This window comes from Zea mays, chromosome 9 (assembly GCF_902167145.1).
Source record: "Zea mays cultivar B73 chromosome 9, Zm-B73-REFERENCE-NAM-5.0, whole genome shotgun sequence".
Lineage (NCBI taxonomy): Eukaryota > Viridiplantae > Streptophyta > Magnoliopsida > Poales > Poaceae > Zea > Zea mays.
This window is the reverse complement of record NC_050104.1, coordinates 115671546-115691218: the sequence shown is the minus strand read 5'-3', so window position 1 is coordinate 115691218 and position 19673 is coordinate 115671546. Positions and strand designations below refer to the sequence as shown.

The window sequence follows — 19673 nt, the reverse complement described above, 5'->3', positions numbered from 1 at the left end:
GATAATTATCTCTTTGTTTTTGCCCTTATTGGCTGTGTTTGGCTGAACCAGGATCCTCTTGCCCTCAAAATCGATTATGTTCATCGGAAAGGGCTCCATGTCCACCTGCATTTCCTGAAATTTCAATCGTCCTTCGTTAATGGCCCATTGAATCTGTCGACGGAATACATTACAATCATTAGTGGCATGAGAAAATGAGTTATGCCACTTGCAGTATGCACGACGTTTCAGCTCGTCGACGGATGGAACAGTGTGATTTATTTTAATATTGTCATTTTTGAGTAACTCATCAAATATTTTATCACATTTACCAACATTAAATATAAACTTAACCTCTTCTTGTCGTTTCTTTTGAATCGGCTGCAAGGAGGAACAAGCCGAACATTTGGCCTGCTTAGGCCAAACCATTTCAGCAGCATATACTTTTGTTGATTCGTCGTCCGAGCTACTTTGGTCGCACTCTACTATATGGACATTGTAACGAATGGTTTTGATGGTCTCTTTGCTTCGGCTTTCACAGGCCAAAGCTCTCTGGTGTCATTGTGCTAGCGTGAAAATTGGATGCCTTCTAATCTTTCTTTTAAATAATATCGCAGTCCATTAAAGGCCAATCCTGCTAGCTATTTTTCAGCTAAGTGTATTTGGAAGCATCGGTTTCTTGTATCCCGGAACCTCCGGATGTATTCATTAACCGATTCGTCCTTCCCCTGTCGCAGGGCTACTAGGTCTACCAGATCTAATTCATAATCACCGGAAAAGAAGTGATCATGGAATTTTTGTTCTAACTCTCCCCATGACAAAATAGAATTAGGAGGTAAAGTGTCGTACCATGCGAACGCGGTTCTTGTTAAATACAATGAAAATAAACGCATGCGAAATGCTTCTGTGCCGACCAATTCTCCTAATTGTGCTAAGAACTGACCTATGTGTTCGCGCGTGTTTTTTCCTTGGTCAGACAAAAATTTTGCGAATTCGGGTATCCTGGTTCCCTAGGGGTATGGGTGGTGATCAAATCGGTTGTCATAAGGTTTCCGATATGATTGCCCCCCAGGCACCATGCTTACTCCGAGCTTATCTCGGAACGCCCCGGCTATTTCCTCCCTCACTATATCGATGCCAGCCGGTGTGAGACCACCGTCTCTCTGGTCAAACATAGGTGGGGTTGGCTGGATATTAGCGTGTTGTCTTCCCCCCCCCCCATTGGTTTGATGTGATATCCTAGCCCCTGGGATGGTGATTTCCTGGCCCAAGGCTTAATAGAATTAATAGAGTATCCATACCAACAAGGTGCATCTTCTTTTTCGGAAGCCTATCTCGAAAGAATCTCCAAGTTAAGCGTGCTTGGCTTGGAGCAATTTGGGATGGGTGACCGACCGGGAAGTTTTCTCGGGTGCGCATGAGTGAGGACAAAGTGCGCACAAAAGACTCGTGTTGGTCTGTGGGGACAATATATGATCCTAGAGAGCTGCCAGGAGTAAGTACCGCCGGTCCAGTGATTGGACGGGGTGTTACAAGTGGTATCAGAGCCGACCCTCGCGGTTTCACGGGCGTGTGTGGGTTAGGGGGTTCGAGTATATGGCGCATGGCGCATGTGGACCCGGAGTGGTCACATGGCATGACATATGACGACACTAGACACACAGACGTGGCTAAGAGAGGAGGTTCCTAGATTGGGATTGACCGATGAGGACGTCGGTCTTCTAAGGGGGATGGATTGTGATATCCTAGCCCCTGGGATGGTGATTTCCTGGCCTAAGGCTTAATAGAATTAATAGAGTATCCATACCAACAAGGTGCATCTTCTTTTTCGGAAGTCTATCTCGAAAGAATCTCCAAGTTAAGTGTGCTTGGCTTGGAGCAATTTGGGATGGATGACCGATTGGGAAGTTTCTCGGGTGCGCATGAGTGAGGACAAAGTGCCCACAAAAGACTCGTGTTGGTCTGTGGGGACAATATATGATCCTAGAGAGCTGCCAGGAGTAAGTATCGCCGGTCTAGGAATTGGACGGGCTGTTACAAGATTGTCATATCCTGGCCCCTGGGATGGTGATTTCCTGGCCCAAGGCTTAATAAAATTAATAGTGTAATCATACCAACAAGGTGCATCTTCTTTTTCGGAAGCCTATCTCGAAAGAATCTCTAAGTTTAAGCGTGTTTGGCTTGGAGCAATTTGGGATGGGTGACCGACCGGGAAGTTTTCTCGGGTGCACATGAGTGAGGACAAAGTGCGCACAAAAGACTCGTGTTGGTCTATGGGGACAATATATAATCCTAGAGAGCTGCCAGGAGTAAGTACCGCCGGTCCAGGGATTGGACGTAGTGTTACAAGTGGTATCAGCTCCGACCCTCGCGGTTTCACAGGCGTGTGTGGGTTAGGGGGTTCGGGTATATGGCGCATGTGGACCCAGAGTGGTCACATGGCATGGCATATGACGACACTAGACACACAGACATGGCTAAGAGAGGAGGTTCCTAGATTGGGGTTGACCGACGAGGACGTCGGTCTTCTAAGGGGAAGGATTGTGATATCCTAGCCCCTGGGATGGTGATTTCCTGGCCCAAGGCTTAATAGAATTAATAGAGTATCCATACCAACAAGTTGCATCTTCTTTTTCGGAAGCCTATCTCGAAAGAATCTCCAAGTTAAGCGTGCTTGGCTTGGAGCAATTTGGGATGGGTGACCGACCGGGAAGTTTTCTCGGGTGCGCATGAGTGAGGACAAAGTGCGCACAAAAGACACGTATTGGTCTGTGGGGACAATATATGATCCTAGAGAGCTACCAGGAGTAAGTACCGTCGGTCCAGGGATTGGACGGGGTGTTACATTTGAGCTATGTGGTGCATTGCCATTTGCCCTATATGGCTCATAGGATTGATCGTTCCTTTCCGGCCTTCTAGGCGGGGCCGGAAAGCTTTCCTGGGCTCTAGATTTTGTATTAATGGACTGATGCATTGCATAGTGTGATGGGAAGTGTTGCTGGGACGGGTGAGGATTCAGGTAACAATCCTCCTTAAATAAGTCATGCGCGGACTATCCGGACATTGGCCCGGACCGTCCGTGATTATATGCGGACCGTCCGTCGTTGTATGTGGCCCGTCCGACTGGGTAGTTTAGATTATGTGTCATATGTTGTGGCTCGGGTGCATGTCTGGGTAACTCATTAAAAATGGGCCCAGCCGTGGCTGGTCCGGACAGTCCGCGCTCACGTGCGGACGGTCCGAGCATGTGCAGATTGGCTGATTTACTGCCGATTTACGGTTGCTCAGGGTATGTGTCCATCGACATCCCATAAAGGGGTTGTGATTGGTCGTGACAACCTATAGCCGATGTATTACTCGTGTTACCCCCTAATTCAACCTCGTGCGAAGGAAAATTTGCAATACTAGATTTATCAAATGCACGTACTAGTCTCATATAATCGTTTTGCATACCCCCTATGATATTTTGCATTTGTTCTCGCTGTTCATCTACATAATTTTTAAGAGATTGTAGCTCGTTTGTATTACTTACATTGGGGATATCTGGTGTGGGTCGGAGCGAAGCCGGATCCGTCGCCCGTTATCGGACGACTTTATTGTTCCTGTCCACCTTGAAGTTGGCCAGGAACTTTTATCTCGCCTCTTGAATCAGCTGCTCCTTATGCTCCTCGAACTGGAGCTGTTCGTCAGCCGACAAGGTTTCCCAAGTCGGCTCTATAATGTTGCTGGGGGAGACTTCAGAACTATCCCTTGAACCGGCCATTGAGGGCCAATTTGATGGGTCTAGACGTGTTTTCCCCAGCGGAGTCGCCAAAAAGTATGTTGACACCTTTTTTGGGGCGTCAATCACTCAACACGAACCAGCGGCGGTGCTCTCTGCACAGGGGCCGGACGGTCCACGGCCTGGTGCGAGGCTAGGGTTTCCTGCCTGACGGCCGGACGGTCCGCGCCCTGGGGTCGGACGGTCCGCGCGTGCGCAGGGGCGACGGAAGATCGCTGGCGGCGCTTGGATCTCGCTCCCGGGAGGGACCCCGTCGGAGAGGAGAGATTCTAGGTGATGTCTAGGCTCGGGCAGACCGACCTAGACTCCTCTAATCGACGTAGAGTCGAAGAGAAGCGGAGAATTTGGGGATTGAGAGGCTAAACTAGAACTAGACTAGAACTACTCCTAATTGTACAGGAAATAAATGCAAGATTGAAATGTTATTGATTCGATTCGTGATTACAAATCGGTCGTATGCCTCTCTATTTATAGAGGAGGGGGGCTGGACCCTTTACAAACTAATTTTCAAGCTAATTCCGCGAATCTAGTTAACAACCGTAGCACAAAACTCAGAACCCTAATCTGCTCTGCGCACGCGTGGACCGTCCGGCCCACAGGCGCGGACCGTCCGCCGCTCAATTTAGTGCTCAACAATGGGTAATCTTAATGCAGCAGGGTCGACCTCTGGCATACCTAAGTAAGTCTTTAGGGGAGAGAAACAAGCATTTGTCAATATATGACAAGGAATTTTTGGCTCTCATCATGGCAGTGGACAAGTGGAGACACTATTTGCAGCAAAATGTATTTGAAACTCATACTGACCACAAGGCATTGAGTTTTCTAGGACAGCAGGAACTCTACTCTGAACTGCAGCGCAAGGCAATGACCAAAATGATGGGAATGCAATTTAAGGTGGTATATAAACAAGGGAAAGATAATTTGGTGGCTGATGCTCTCTCTCGGGTGGGACATTTGATGACTTTGACATCTGTGAGTGAAGTTCAGCCTTTATGGATCCAGGAGGTCCTGAATTCATACTTCACAAATCAGAGGCCCAACAACTCTTGGCCCAGCTCAATGTCCATAGTCCTGATGGCCAAGGGTATCATCTTAGCAAGGGATTGATCCGAAAAGGAGACCTCATTTGGATTGGCGACAATTCTGCCCTCCGAACCAAACTGGTGGCTGCCCTCCATGATAGTGCCATATGGGGGCACTCGGGGGGTCCAAGCCACTTATCAGCGCCTGAAGAAGTTATTCTATTGGAGGGGTCTGAAAGTTGATGTGGAGGATTACGTGAATCAATGTCAGGTCTGCCAACATGCTAAGGTTGAAACACTTCATCCACCAGGGTTATTACAACCCCTACCTATGCCTCAAGGGGCGTGGCAAGAGATCACATTAGACTTCATTGAGAAACTTCCCAAATCTGAAGTGTACGACACGATCTTGGTGGTGGTTGATCGCTTTACAAAATATGCTCATTTCGTGGCTCTGAAACACCCTTTTACAGCAGCTAAGGCCGCTCAGGTGATGTTAGATCAAGTGTCAGACTTCATGGACTGCCCAAGTCGATGGTCAGTGACCGAGACAGGATATTCACCGGTGCTTTTTGGACTCACTTGTTCAAACTGCTGGGCACCAAGTTGAACTTGAGTAATGAGTACGTCCTATCATCCTCAATCCAATGGTCAGAGTGAGCGAGTTAACCAATGTGTGGAGATGTATCTTTGTTGTGCTGTCCATGCCCAACCTCAACGATGGAAGTCTTGGCTTTCGATTGTAGAATTCTGGTACAACTCGTCTTACCACACTACTCTGGGATGCTCACCCTTCAAAGCTCTTTATGGTTACGAACCACCATTTGCTGTCGCTCCGATGTTGACATCTGAAACTGACAAAGATGTGGCTACCTTGTTGTCTGAAAGAGCTGTGTTCACGACTCTTTCGCAGGAACAATTGGCTGCTGCGCGTAACCGTATGAAGATGCAGGCAGATAAGTTGCGTACTGAACGCCAGTTTTCAGTGGGCGACTTGGTTCTACTCAAGCTGTAGCCTTACATCCAGCAGTCAGTGGTGTCTCGACCATGTCCCAAACTTGCCTTCAGATTCTTCGAGCCATACAAAGTATTGGAGAAAGTGGCCTCTGTCGCTTATCGCTTGGAGTTACCCCCTACTGCTCAAATATACCATGTGTTCCATGTTTCTCAACTCAAGCCATTCACTCGCAATTATACGCCAGTGTTCACCACATTACCTCATTACCAGGATCTGGCTCAGCATGATGTGGTTCCTAAGGAAATTTTGGACCGACGTTTGGTGAAGAAGGGCGGCAGAGCTGTGCCACAGGTGCTTATTCTGAGTCATCTTTCTCCTGATTCAACGACCTGGGAGGATTTCTACGTGCTTCAGGAACGTTTTCCTCATTCCCTTGCTTAGGGACAAGCAAGCTCTCGGGAGGGGGCAACTGTCACGCCTGACGTCCAAGACACAAGTGACAGAGAAGACTGGAGAAGAAGAGGTGAGCGAAGGAGGTGGAAAGCTGTGAATCATTGTGTCGGGCGGGGAAGAGTGTCTATCAGGGTTGTGGGCCAGGGTGCGTATGAGAGTTGGGCCGGCCGCCTGTGGATGAGATATGGAATATCATAACAGAAAAACCACCTACCGTACTCGCGTTGTCTCTCCCGACGACGGCGATCGCGTGCTCACGTCCCGGTGTCCATCGCCGGTGGCCCGTGGCCACGCGTATAACAGCGAGGTGGCCAACATAGGAGGCATGCGTCTTGGAAAAGAGGATAGAGGAACGGTAGTGCCAACGACAACATCTACGCGTATAACAGCGAGGTGGCCAACATAGGAGGCACGCGTCTTGGAAAGAGGATAGAGGAACGGTAGTGCCAACGACAACATCTGGCACGCGTCTTGGAAAGAGGATAGAGGAACGGTAGTGCCAACGACAGCATCTAGCCAACATGTGTGCCCCCAACGAGCCTGTTGTTTGATGAAATGTCTGTGAAGAATGACGTCTCCTAGAATTAGTGCAAGCCAGAAAGTTCAAAAACTTTACAAACTCCATAGTGGAGCTACTCCACGGAGAGCTATAAAAGGTGGAGTGAATAGTCCCAAACACCCCCTAACTCCTCAAATTTCTAGAGATTTTCTAGAGCCAGAACTGTCTCAAACAGGGTCACAGGTGACGTTATTGAAACTTTTCCAATCCTAAAAATTATACTGCAAAATCCGGCAGATCCCCATGCCTGGAAATGGCCACTCTACGAATTCAGAATAAAAATTATGGAGAATGGCATCCAAACGCCCACGTCAAAATGCCCCTGGTAGCTTTTATAATGTACATACACCCAAGCACTATCATTCCCATGGAGGAGAGATCACCAAAATCTCATGGATCTAAGAGTTGTACAGTTCCTGTTGCTCCTTGAGGGAATTTTACAAGATCTAGATCGACTGTACATAAAAGCGTAAAGCCTAGACTCAACTTAGGATATGATACAGTGTTGGCCAACTAGTAAGTACTAAGACAGAGGCTGCGCTGGCTGGACAGAGCAGGAGCTGCTGAAAGAATTTGGATCCTTCAGAACCCTCCTAGAACAGCCAGTGCTTCTTCTTCGTCTTGCGGGTCAGGAGATCTGCAATGTGCAGAAAAGGAACTCATTTAGCACTAGTTTGGAAACTTAAATCCCCTCCCCGGGATTGAGGGGATGGAGGGGAAAATTAAGTTAATTTTCTCCTCAATCCTGGAGGCTCCGGGATTTAAGTTTCCAAACTAGGCCTTAGAATCTATTCAGAAACGAGGAATTATTACAGAAGATATAAGTACATTTGGTTAAAAATCAATGATGAAACATTTTTAAGTAAATTTATAATGATGTAAAGTTGCAATGCAAATCAGAGGTTCACCAAGTCTGCAAAATACTTACCGTCGATTCCATACAAGGAATTGTAGTGTACTTCACACCAGAAGCTTAGCCAAAGCTCTGCAAAAATGTGTACCATCACTGGGATTAGGTGGTAATGATTCCTGCAGAACCTAAATATACTATTGTGGTTTGCATCTTGCAATGGTTGAATGCAGAATTGTCTCAAGAGCAGAATAGATGCTGCAATGCTGGTGCCAGAGAAGTTCGATATGGAACCAAGCATCTGATAACTGAGCAGCAGGGTAGCCAAGCCCTTACCTTTTGTGGGAGTTAGATCCCTAGGGACTATCTCAATTAAACAGGTGTCTTTAAATGATGTCAGCAAACAAATTTTGGCACCAAACTGTGAGGATTTAAGATACATAAGGTGTTAGTTAATTTACAGTATACAGACATTAGATAATACTGATGCAGCAATGGCATAATTGATCAGAACAACATATCTCTACAGGAACATAAATGCAAATGAAAAGTTGACTAATCAACCAATGGCTCATGTTTGAAGTTTAACCTTCATAATTCAACGAATTATAACAGACAAAATTTTCCAGGACAAGGATTCCTAAACAAATTGACAGTACACACTTCATATCCACCGGGCTTTTTTTAGTATCATGACTAAGAGTTGGATTCATAGGGGAAAAGGGTCGTGTTGGTTAAGGTATAATAAGAATTAGGAAAAGATTAAGGTAATTTATGTATAAAAACATGCATTTAATTTACTCAAAGAAACCAATAAACCATCATGAAACTGAAAGTGCTATTTTACCCGATCTGCAGCTGCTTGTAAGGTCAGATGATCTCCCCATTCCCCAGATCTTCAGAAAAATGCATATGAGTATATGAATAACCCCAAAAGTAATCGAGCATCACTGTCTATAGTGAAAATGGTAAGAAACTCAGATCTGTTAGCAAACCTTTTCATTTTCTTCAAGTACACCTTATATTCCATCGGTACGTAACTTTCATATTGTTTTCTGAATTCCTTCAGCTGATAAACAGGGCATTCCAGTACAGTTACGTATTGTTGTAATGTATTGTATGTTTATTTACCAAAGAAATGCAGTGGATGGCAAAAAGAAAACCTAACCTGTTTCATGACAGCTTTTCTCACATGCTTATGATAGTCAGGATTGTGATATATCTGATCAGCCAAAGCTCGGAACTGTAACAATATGTCATTTAGAAAAGAAAAGAGTTAAAGGTTCAGAATGAAGAAAATAATGAAGCCAAGTATTGCTGAATGACTTAATAATTCTGAGCTTAGATAACGCAGGCCATTTAACCCTATTAGACGTTTACATAGTACTTGTGTATGTATCGTCCTGAACCCGACCAAGCTGATATGTATTCCTGTAGGAAGATAAATGCTTAATTGTGCATTGTAAATCGTACAATTGTAATCCTCTTTCAAACCCTTCAGTATGAGATAACAGTAGCACTCCATATGGAAACTACATGACAATTTGTTAGAGGAGGTATTTCCACAGAATTCAATTGTATTACATTGAGCCCTATGGGCTGATTATATACGGTACATAGGACTAACACCCTGTGTTAATAGGCAATGCGGTACAACTCATATCTATATATATTCAGTACTAGGTGAGCACAGCCCAACTACAGTTATAAGACTCAATAGGGTTGTACAGCTAATTCTAACACACCCACAGTTTGTATGTCTCCAGCCACAAGAGATGTTGAGTGGATCGGAACTCCGAAAACACTATGGAGGGGAGGCCCTTCGTGAAAATATAAGTGAATTGTGTCGTCATCGGGAAGTGAAGGACGCGGACTACACCAATGGTGTCCTTTTCACGAATGAAATGGAGGTTGATCTCCAAATGCTTTGTGCGTTGATGCTGAACGGGTTTGGTGGAGAGGTAGATGGAGCAGATATTGTCACGGTAGACGATGGTGTTCCAAGATGGCACACAGTGGAGTTCCTGAAGATGCTAATGCAACCAAGAAACTTCGGCAACACCATTAGCAACGACACGATACATCGCCTCTGTGCTCGAGAGTCGAGAGGGAGATGATGTTCTGACGCTTGGAGGACTAGGAGACAAGGTTGTCGCCGAGAAGCATAGCATAGTAGACAAATGTGTATCCAGACAACCAGCCTAGTCAACACCATTATAGATGACGAGCTCCGAGGCGGAGAAGTGAAGAAGCCCATGATCTGGAGTGCCCTGAAGATAGCGTAGAACGCACTTCATCACCGTCAGATGGGACTCCCGAGGATCATGCATGTGGAGGCAGACCTATTGAATACCATAAGCAATGTCAAGCCTGTGAACATACTGAAGGGCACCGGTGGGACTTCGAAACTGTGTGGCATCCGCCACAAGAGGGGCGGAGTCAGAGGCAAGCTTGGCCTGAAGATCCACAAGCATGGTGCATATCATCCCAATGCGCTCAAGAATGTCCTATGTGTAGAGGCGCCGATGTAGGAAGAGCCTGTCGGATCGTTGTTCCACTAAGATGTCGAAGAATGAAGAGATCTCAAGTCCTTCATGGAAAATTCCCGCTAAAAAGCCGTGATGGTTGTCGGTGTTTGGGACCCGACCGTGCACCCGGGGTTACCCTCGAGGTGCTTTTGGGTAGGACGGTGTTGCTAACTGTAGCTCGATGGTTCGTGCTAGGCGCACGAGAGACAACAGACAATCTTCTACAGGTTTAGGCCGCTTAGAGAGGCGTAATACCCTACTTCCTGGTGTGGATCTTTTATGTGGTGGATTACAGGGGAATTCTCTAGTATGAAGGATGCTAGAGAATGAAGTAGATGGCTAATGAGTGACCTGCCTTTTGATGGGGTGCCCCCTAGGCCTTATATACTCGACTGTGGGGCGTTACATGCGGGTATGATAACAACGTGCACCTAAGTAATAGTGAACCGACTGAACTTATCTTCCTATAATCCTGCCGACTTATCTTCATTTAGTTTCGACGTCTGAGGGTGCTGCGCGGGAGAATCGGATCAATGTTGCGGATAATGCTTAAATCCCATGAGTCGTCTGGGCCCGAGTCTATCCAATCCTGCGTCAATCCATTCCGCCAGCAGTTCCTCTCCTGGCCCACGAAGGGATGGCCTTGTGAAATAATGGGCCCAAAGCCTTTCGCGAGGCCTTCTAGCCTTCTAGTGGACCCGGGGGATATCTGTCCCCCACAATGGTGCACTACAGAAGCTTGGCTTTGGAAGTTATGAGGACAGTATCATCAACATATAGCAACAAGTATACCACATAGGTGCCTCAGCAAAAGATGAACAACGATGTATCGGACTTGGCCTTAGTAAATCCTAGGGAGAGCAGATATGAGGCAAACTGACTATACTAGGCCTGCGGTGCCTTCTTAAGTTCGTAAAGAGACTTATTGAGGCAGCACACCAGGTCACGCTGAGATGAATCGACAAACCAAGTAGGTTGGTTGCAGTAGACTTTCTCACTGAGCGTGGCATATAGGAAGGTATTTTTGAAGTCAACTTGATGTATCTGCCAGTCTCGAGAGAGAGAGCTAGGGAGAGAACCATGCAGACAGTCACCAGTTTGACCACCGAACTAAAAGTCTCATTGCAGTACACTCTAGGCCATTGGACGAAGCTCCAAAGAACCCAGCAAGCCTTGTAGAGCTCCAGCCTCCAGGGACCCATCAACATAAAACTTGTGCTTGGAGATCCACTTTGTGGTGATGACATTGGAACCAAGTGGGTGAGGCATCAAGTCCTAGGTGTCGTTTGTCATCAGCGCCTCGTACTCTTCTGCCATAGCATGGCGCCAATGAGGATCGACAAGGGTGTTGTGGACGCATGTCAGGACAGGAGACAAGGGCAGTGAGGATCAACTGGTCCACGGGCTATTGGAAGTCATGCTTGGCCCGCATGACCATAGAGTGGTGATTGACAAGCGGGGTGACGGGCTCGACGCCGAGAGGGAGTGAGGTGGCTACTAGAGTCGGGAGTAGGTGGTGCGTGTAGATGATGATCTCCAAGACGTGTGTGGCATAGGAGAGAGCGATGTCAGAGAGGGGTAGTATCGTGGCCACGCGTGGCACAGAGGAGCAAGGCATCGTGGCCACTCGGGTTTGGAAGCCAAGCAGGACCAGGGGAGCACGCAACGCGAGAGCTGAGGCCACATGAGGCTAAAACCCAAGTGGTACCAGTGGTGCAGGCATCAGGGGTGCCGATGGAGATGTACATGCAAAGGGTGGGGCCCCAATGGTGGGAACAGAGAGTCTAACTCCAATAAAAAATCAAGGTGAGTTGGATGGGGTGAGGCAAAGAAAGGGAAATATGTCTCATCAAACACAACATGATGGAAGATAATGATGCGGTTGGAAGAGACATCAAGACATTGGTATCCCTTATGGTCAAAAGAGTATCCGAGGAAGACACGCCAAGCGAAACGAGGTGCAAGTTTGTGGGGAGCAACCGTGGAAAGGTTGGGATAGCAAGCGCAACCAAAAACACGAAGGTGTTCATAGGAGGGGGAGTACCAAACAGGGCAACATGGGGGCATGAGGCCCTGATGGTGTTTGTGGGGAGACAATTCAGCAAGTATGTCACGGTTTGGAGGCCTTCGACCTAGTAGTATGCTAGAGGATAAGCTTTAAAAAGCAGAGAGTGAATGGCATTATTAATAGAACGAATAATACTCTCGGTTTTACCATTCTGCGAAGAGGTCTAGGGGCACAACATCTAGAGAAAAATGACATAGTAAAGGAGAAAGGACCAAGTGGAAGTATTATCAAACTTGCGGCTATCGTCACACTAGATGGCCTGGATGGAAGAATCGAACTAAGTGGAAGCATATGAGAAGAAGTGGGACAAAGTAGTGAACGTGTCAAATTTCAATCGCAGATGAAAGGCACATAAGTAATGAGAAAAATCATCAAGAATGATCGAATAGTATTTGTAAGTAGACACGCTAACAACAGGAGATGCCCACAGATCACAATGAACCAACTCAAATGGCTTCGAAGCTTGACTGAAAGAACTAGAGAAAGGTAAACGGGTATGATTTTCCTACCTGACAGGTGTGACAAATATCATGTGTGCTTTTATTACATGGCATAGTTGAAGCATTAGACAAACTAGATAACACATCCGAGCCAGGGTGACCAAGACGTCGATGCTAGGTAGACGCAACAAGGAATGTCGGAGCCAAGAAAGTCGGGTGACCAGGAGCCGAGCTGGGCCACATGGTGATGATGCTCGTCCATGGGTTGTAGAAAGTCAGCTAGGAAGCATTACCCTGACTGTTCCCTTTCTTCTTGCCATATTCTAGGTGGGAGTGGGCTTCCTCCTGGTCCTAGAGGAGTGTGCCAGAGTAGAGTAAGGGGCTAGGGAAGCTAGTGGGGGGGACTGGCAGAGGAGTGGCCATGAAGGTTATCGAAGCAATAGCAGTGCCAATGGCAGTCATGTTGAGCTCTTCTAGAACAAGATCGTCCTAGACCTTGAGAAAGGACGAGAAGGGTAAGTAGTGTCGGATGATGGCCCTGACATGCTCAAACTTCTTGGTCAGGCCTCGGAGAATGTTGAGGAAAAGAATCTGGTTGTTGACAGCGGCGCCCAAGCCAGCTAGGGAGTCTGCCATTTCCTTAGCTTGCAACAGGGGGAGTAGCGTCGGATGATGGCCCCAATGCACTCAAACTTCTTGTTTAGGCCTCAAAGAATATTGAGGATGAGGATCCATTTGTTGACGGGGGCGCCCAAGTCGGCAAGAAAGTCAAACATCTTCATCTTGCAACAGTAGTCACCCACGAGTAGGTCGCCCTGGATGAAGGTGTGGAAGTTAGTGTCGAGCTAGAGGGTGTCGATCTCACGATTCCCAAGAAACTGATTCTTGAGAGTGAGCCAAAGATGGCATGTCGTGCCATTGCGCTCCCTAGCCACCTGACACAACCTAGAGAGATGGTGTCGGAGATCCAACAGATGATGTCCATTCGATCCCAGCACAAACCGGTGTCCAACGAAGGGTCAAACAAGATGTGGTTGACAAAGGCGTATCACTTGAGAGCAAGCAACACCTAATCAAGCCAACCGGCATAATTGTCAAAGGAGGACACGGGGACAACCATCACCAACACTCGAACGTTGGAAACAGTAGCTGCCTAGACGTAGAGGTTGGCAATGACGGCAGCCCCGTAAGCTGCGATCGTGGGGTGTTGTAGGAACAAATCATGTCAAGCGGCGCTAGCCTTCTACTCGAGGGCGGCGGCCTTCTCCTGTTCGAGGAGATGAGTGGCTACCTGGACACGAATGTGTGCATTGGCAGCTTCCTTGTCCGCATCCTGAGCCGCAGCGAACATGTCGTCGATCTTCTTGCGAAAGGCCACAACCTCATCCTCAGCGTGGTGCGCTCCTCGTCAGTCAATGAGGTCCTGTCATGGGTGCGGGAGAAAGAGGGAGAAGATGTGTGTACGTTGCTACGACCACACGACACAACGGTGACAACAGCCCTAGAGGGGCCACTGCCCTAGAAAGGCGGCGACCAGGGGAGGAGCAAAAGCAACATTAGATTTGTGATACCATGTTAGAGGAGGTATTGTTTGAGAATAAAATTATATTGCATTGAGCCCCATGAGCTGATTATATAAAGTGCATAGAACTAAGACCCTATGTTAGTATGCAATGTGGTACAATCATATCTATCTATATATACATTGTTGGGTGAGCCCAAACCAACTATAGTTATAAGGCCCAGTAGGGTTGTACGGCTAATTCTAACATAATTGTCAAGCAAAAGCTAGCAAAACCACGTGCTAATTCCAAACAGCCCTGGTGATGTGGCATAGTATTTTAAATAAATGAATTATTAATTTACACTAAGTACTTGTAAATAAACCTGACAATTCCCATCCCCCTCTATCTGAAATTCAGCTAGACCATAAGTGCCCAACCTGTCAAAAGAAAGGTGATGGTAAGTGAAATTAACATAAACGTTAAAACAATAAAAGAAAGCACAGTAACCCTCATATTCATTTTTTGACCAAAATATGTAAATTTCCAATCTCTACAGGACTAACTGTAACAATCTAGCTTTTTGTGTTGTATTTATGTGTGAGATTGAGAAATGTTTTTTACCTTTCCAGCAATCGTTCGTGGTCCAGTGTTGCATTACCAACATTGGGGATTTTTCCATTAACTCGGGGAGTATACTGCAAAAGGAGAGTGCACTAATTGATCATAAAACTTGTTACTGCAAAATAAAGTAAACTATAGAGTTACAGTATGATTGACAGTTTAACAACGCATACTACAACACTAGATCAATTACTTTGACCAGCAAGATTGATTTAGCACACTTGCCAAAATTGATCACTGTTGACTTCTTTCACGACATATTTTTTCATCGGACACACAAGAGAGCTGCATAACTTTATATTATAGCGAGGTGTGTATCTATTCCCAAACGACATGCTATATTGTTTTTCTTATATATTTCATTAATAGTAAAACACTTTCAAGCACAAAACTAACAGTACCACTTTTGTATCACATAAACCTTTATATCATTTGAAAATAGTTTACTAAAAGTAATCTACTAGTTTGATCAGGGCACCTTAGCAAAAAAACAACAGATGGGGTATCGAGTACTATGCTGAAGAAAGTTATGTTCAATTGGGAAACAATTCAGATGCAGATTATACATAAGTTTTAAAATGGAAATAAGAGGAAAACTGCATTAAGAATAAAACATCAAGTGGCTCTGGATTACCGGGATTGACCCCAAATGGGACAGGCGCTTCCCAAGACTATGTCCACTGGTGCTATTTGCTTGGGCAAGGAGGCTACCAATGGTGACGCTTCGGACAGGTGCTTCCTCCTCGCTCTCTTGAGTACTGCTGCTGATGCTTGAGCTAGAGCTTTTACTAGCGTGGTCCTGCTGTCCAGACATGCTTTCTCCAAATGAACATTGACAATATCTCAGACCAACAATAGGCTTCAGATGAACCAAGTAGCAGCTTAGTTTAATAGTCAAGCAATATGCATTTGCATGATGGCAGGAGATACTAGGGGGGGAAAAGGTCATAGCCCATGTGAGAACGACCGCGGCCAGGACCTTAGTTTTGTGCTTTGGCATTTGACAGACGAGGGGATTTAGGAGTGCTACTCAGACCATCTGAACAACTCGGGTAGAGGTCTTATCGCATTACTTCATGAGTTCCACGGAGAATGCTTGATGGGATTATCTGGAGATTATATTCCAATCCAAACAAGAAGGCAACAATACAGCAGTATAGCAAAATGAGGGTCCTCAACTCACTCATCAGCCTGCATAACTGTGTCCGATAGTTACAGACATTTCCAGTTCCCGATGCCCTAAAGCTTCGTTTTTACAGGATCGAAGGAACATTGCATTTCCATGGATGTTTATCAAGGTATCGAACTGAGCAATAACCAATAAACAAACAAGAGACCAAATGGATAGCTACGAACACACTTGTCTTAGCAATCCCAGTATCCGAGAGCCCAAGTATTCCACCCAACAACCTCACTCGTCTAATAACTAATATTACGATAATTTAATTAACCAGTCGACAGTCGGATCTTGGATTAATCGACATAAAAAGTGGGGGAAAGATGTTCTTCTTTCTAGATGTCAGTTAGAGCTAAGAACCAACTATCACTCTATCAGGCGATCTTAACTCTTCACTAGAAATCCTTCAGAAGGAAGTTCAACGGGGAAGCTATTAATCGCGAAGAACTCTACCAGGAACAGTAATCAAGTGAAGAAGTCACCCCAAGAAACAGGCAAGAAGCAGGACCTCACTAAACGGAGACACGCTACTTATGCAGCCGAGTCGCGATCGCCAGAGAACCCAACTGCGAATCGGATGAACGAACTGAGGAGGGAACTTACTAGCTTGACGGATCGAGGCCGCGGTGCTCGCGACAAGCGGCGCTCGAGTTGCGCAGGCAGCAGCTCACTCTCCCGGTGGGGCGCCGGAACCAAGAAAGAGAAACGTCACCTTTCTTTTTGCTGTCGGGCTCAATTCTTGCGAAAATGGTAGTCACGCCCTTAAGTCAGCCACATTTTCGTAAACACCCACGAGAGTATAGATATGCCGATCTAGTAGAGTTCCCAGCTTCTCCATTATTTAGAAATAATATAGCAAAACATTGATGGTTACTCAAATTATGTATGAGAACTCGAGTAGAAGTTGCACTCTTGGATTTGGGGATTGGAAACGATTAAATCTTCTTTTATATAAATTTGAATAAGATGTGATTTAATTCCATTCAATTCCTCTCAATTTATCTTAAACCGAACAAATCTTTAATAGTTACTTAGCTTATGACCCGTTCAATTTTCAAGAGAAAGGTAGACAAACTTCGTTAATTAGCTGAATTGGGCTTATCCTATCTTATGTTATGCATCCTGCTTTAACCTATTCACCACAAATATGTGCGTGTGTATAGAAGATTCAAAAATATGCATTGAGAAAAATTACAAGAAAGAAAATTAGCTAGATGAATGCACTAAGCAAATCTATCATAAACTTCACACGATAAAGTAGAATACATAGTAAAGATATATTTGATATAAGAGTTAATTGCTAGCTAGCTAAAAATATCCCTAGTATATCTAAATACAAGAGCTAATAGGTGAACTAATTTTTTAGCCAAGTCTTCAACTACTAACTTCGTCTCAAATTATAATATATTTTAAACTTTTCAAGAGTCAAAGTATTTCAAGTTTGAATAAAATTATATAATTAAATAATAACATTTATGATACCAACTAAGTATTATTGGTAATATACTCGATGTTATGGTATGATTATCTGTATAATTTTGGTCAAACTTAAAATGTTTTGACTCTTCAAAAAGTTAGAATATTTTTTTGAAATAGAGGAAGTAGTTGGCCAACTAGCTAGCCAATCTTAGCAAGTATAGTCTATTTTTAAGCCCAACTAACAACTAACCCTAGCTCATCTAAACATACCTAAGATAAGCAACAATTGAAAACCTCATCGTGGAAGTAAAGAGAGGACAATAGACAATCAATTTTTTCCATGATATCAAATAGTTGCCACTATCCTTTAATCTATGATGTAGTCCACTAAAGGTTGAACTACCTCGAGTCACCAAGGCTCAAGATTTACTAGAAATACTTGTTCTCTACTCTATATTGATGGGTTTCAAACCAAAAACACCTCTCTAGCATCTCACAAATAAGATATCCACACTAGGTTACCTAGTTCAACAAGATCATTTAGGTGCTAAAACACTAAGAATAGCAAGTATTTGGTTTTCACTTGATTAAGAACCCAAGACAAGAGCACAAAGATGCACAACTAATATCCCTCCTCGTGACTTGAACTATCTTAATACCTTTCAAAATCCTTCGTATGTTTATAGAATTAACTAAATAGAAGGTAGCTTAAAGTCAGTTATTGAACACACATTTATAGCCCAAGATTGAGGCCCTTAATAATATCCTTCATGCATCAAATTTTGCTCTTGACTCTAACTCTCACTCAAGATACCAATCTTGCCTCCTTAATAATATGGCAAAAAAAACCTAATGCTAAGTTTAAGTGCCTTTAACACCAAATTGCACTTAAACACTATTGTGTTCTTAACCTTCAAGAATATCATTTTGCTATACAAAGAATCCAATTGTCTGGGATGAGAAAACCAAGTATATTTTAACGTGACTAATCATTTATTTTGACCATTGCAAAACAAATTTAGGCACATGCACATATGTCCATCAGTTGCCAAAACACACACTAGGAACCTTGAGCATTGTGTTTTCTAGATAATAAAGACTTATTCCATCTTTTTCACTTCACCTACCAATATAAGCTTAGTTCTCCTATCAAACAATTTAAAAAGTAAGATATTTCCCCTCTTTTATGAAAAAACAAAAGAGGCATATTAACTAGGAAAGATAGAATTAGTTCATGATTAAGATAATGCACAAAAATATGTTCTAAAAAAGGCATGTTTTAGCGTTATATGCAAATAGAGAATTTTTAACATTACAACAAAATTGTAGACATGGAATTGTCTCACACTCCTACCTTATACTAGGGTTGTAAAAAAAGCTCGGGGCCACATCACTCTTATCATGTTCTTGTTGTCTGGATCCGAGTCCATTGTCCGATTTAACATTACATGTGCTAAATTTTAGTCTCTATTTTTTCAGTGTATATTATGAAGATAGACAAGCCGCGGGAGATAATTTTCGTCCGACTTAAAGGGAGATGTTGAAACTAGACACTAACCATACATATATTGCTACCATTTACAGCGATGAACTCGTATGTTTTCTATCTTCCAAGCGTGTCTAGTCGACCGGGCTCGCATGAAGCGCGTGCGTGGACCAATCTGCAACAATAAACATTCTCGAGGACTAGAGCACGTAGTAGCAGAGTGGGCAACAACCAAGAAGATCCTCTGGTGCGACCCACCCTGACCACCAAAACCCAAAGTAGCAATAAGAAATGGAAAACGACCGACTGGTATGGCTGCTTCTAGAAACCAGCAGCAGCAGCAGCAGGCGGAGGCAGCACCAGCGTTGCAGAACGCTCGAAGCATCCGTGCTTATCGCCCCAGATATTTCACCGCACACGACCGACCACTTCACCTGCCTGCCTGCCAGCCAGTATATCATTTTGCTTTTTCCACTGCTCAGTGATCAGAACGCGATGGTACCACGCTCTGTCCATTTGTTCTTGGATACCGACACAATTTTGTCAGTTCTATCTGATCCTGTGCGTAAGGCAACAGCAAGCAGCGATGCCCCTCCGCTCGTCTGAAACGAAGCAATAACGGAAAAGGTTTTTGACTCTCTCTCTCTTTTTTTCAGTGAAACTCCGTCTTCCCGGCAAAGTGCCACCAAGGCAGCCAATTGTCACCAATGTCGCCGCCGTACAGGCAAACATATAACGTACGTGGAGTAGCTAGGCAGTCAACATCTGCGAAAGGTAAGAACAAACGTGGTCTGTGAGTGCTTAATCTGAGAATTCAGAATCTAGTC

At 44.8% G+C, this 19673-nt stretch overlaps 1 protein-coding gene across 5 annotated transcripts; it reads right to left on the bottom strand.

The window, feature by feature from the left end:
* Positions 1–7021: 7021 nt before the first annotated feature.
* Positions 7022–16709, bottom strand: LOC100383706 (uncharacterized). 5 transcript variants are annotated; one of them, XM_008660676.4, is made up of 10 exons: positions 16545–16709; positions 15399–15579; positions 14765–14838; positions 14526–14580; positions 8771–8845; positions 8598–8671; positions 8450–8498; positions 7939–8023; positions 7681–7737; positions 7022–7389 (listed from the first exon to the last, which is right to left on the bottom strand). In XM_008660676.4, exons 2-10 carry the CDS (start codon positions 15576–15578, stop codon positions 7346–7348), a joined length of 693 nt encoding a protein of 230 aa, XP_008658898.1. In that variant the 5' UTR covers position 15579; positions 16545–16709; the 3' UTR covers positions 7022–7345. The 5 variants fall into 5 exon arrangements, with proteins under 5 accessions (XP_008658898.1, XP_008658897.1, XP_008658896.1 ...); XM_008660675.4 differs by having other exon boundaries at positions 14514–14580; positions 15399–15623; positions 16545–16689; XM_008660674.4 differs by having other exon boundaries at positions 14514–14580; positions 15399–15583; positions 16545–16689.
* Between the last annotated feature and the right edge of the window lie 2964 nt (positions 16710–19673).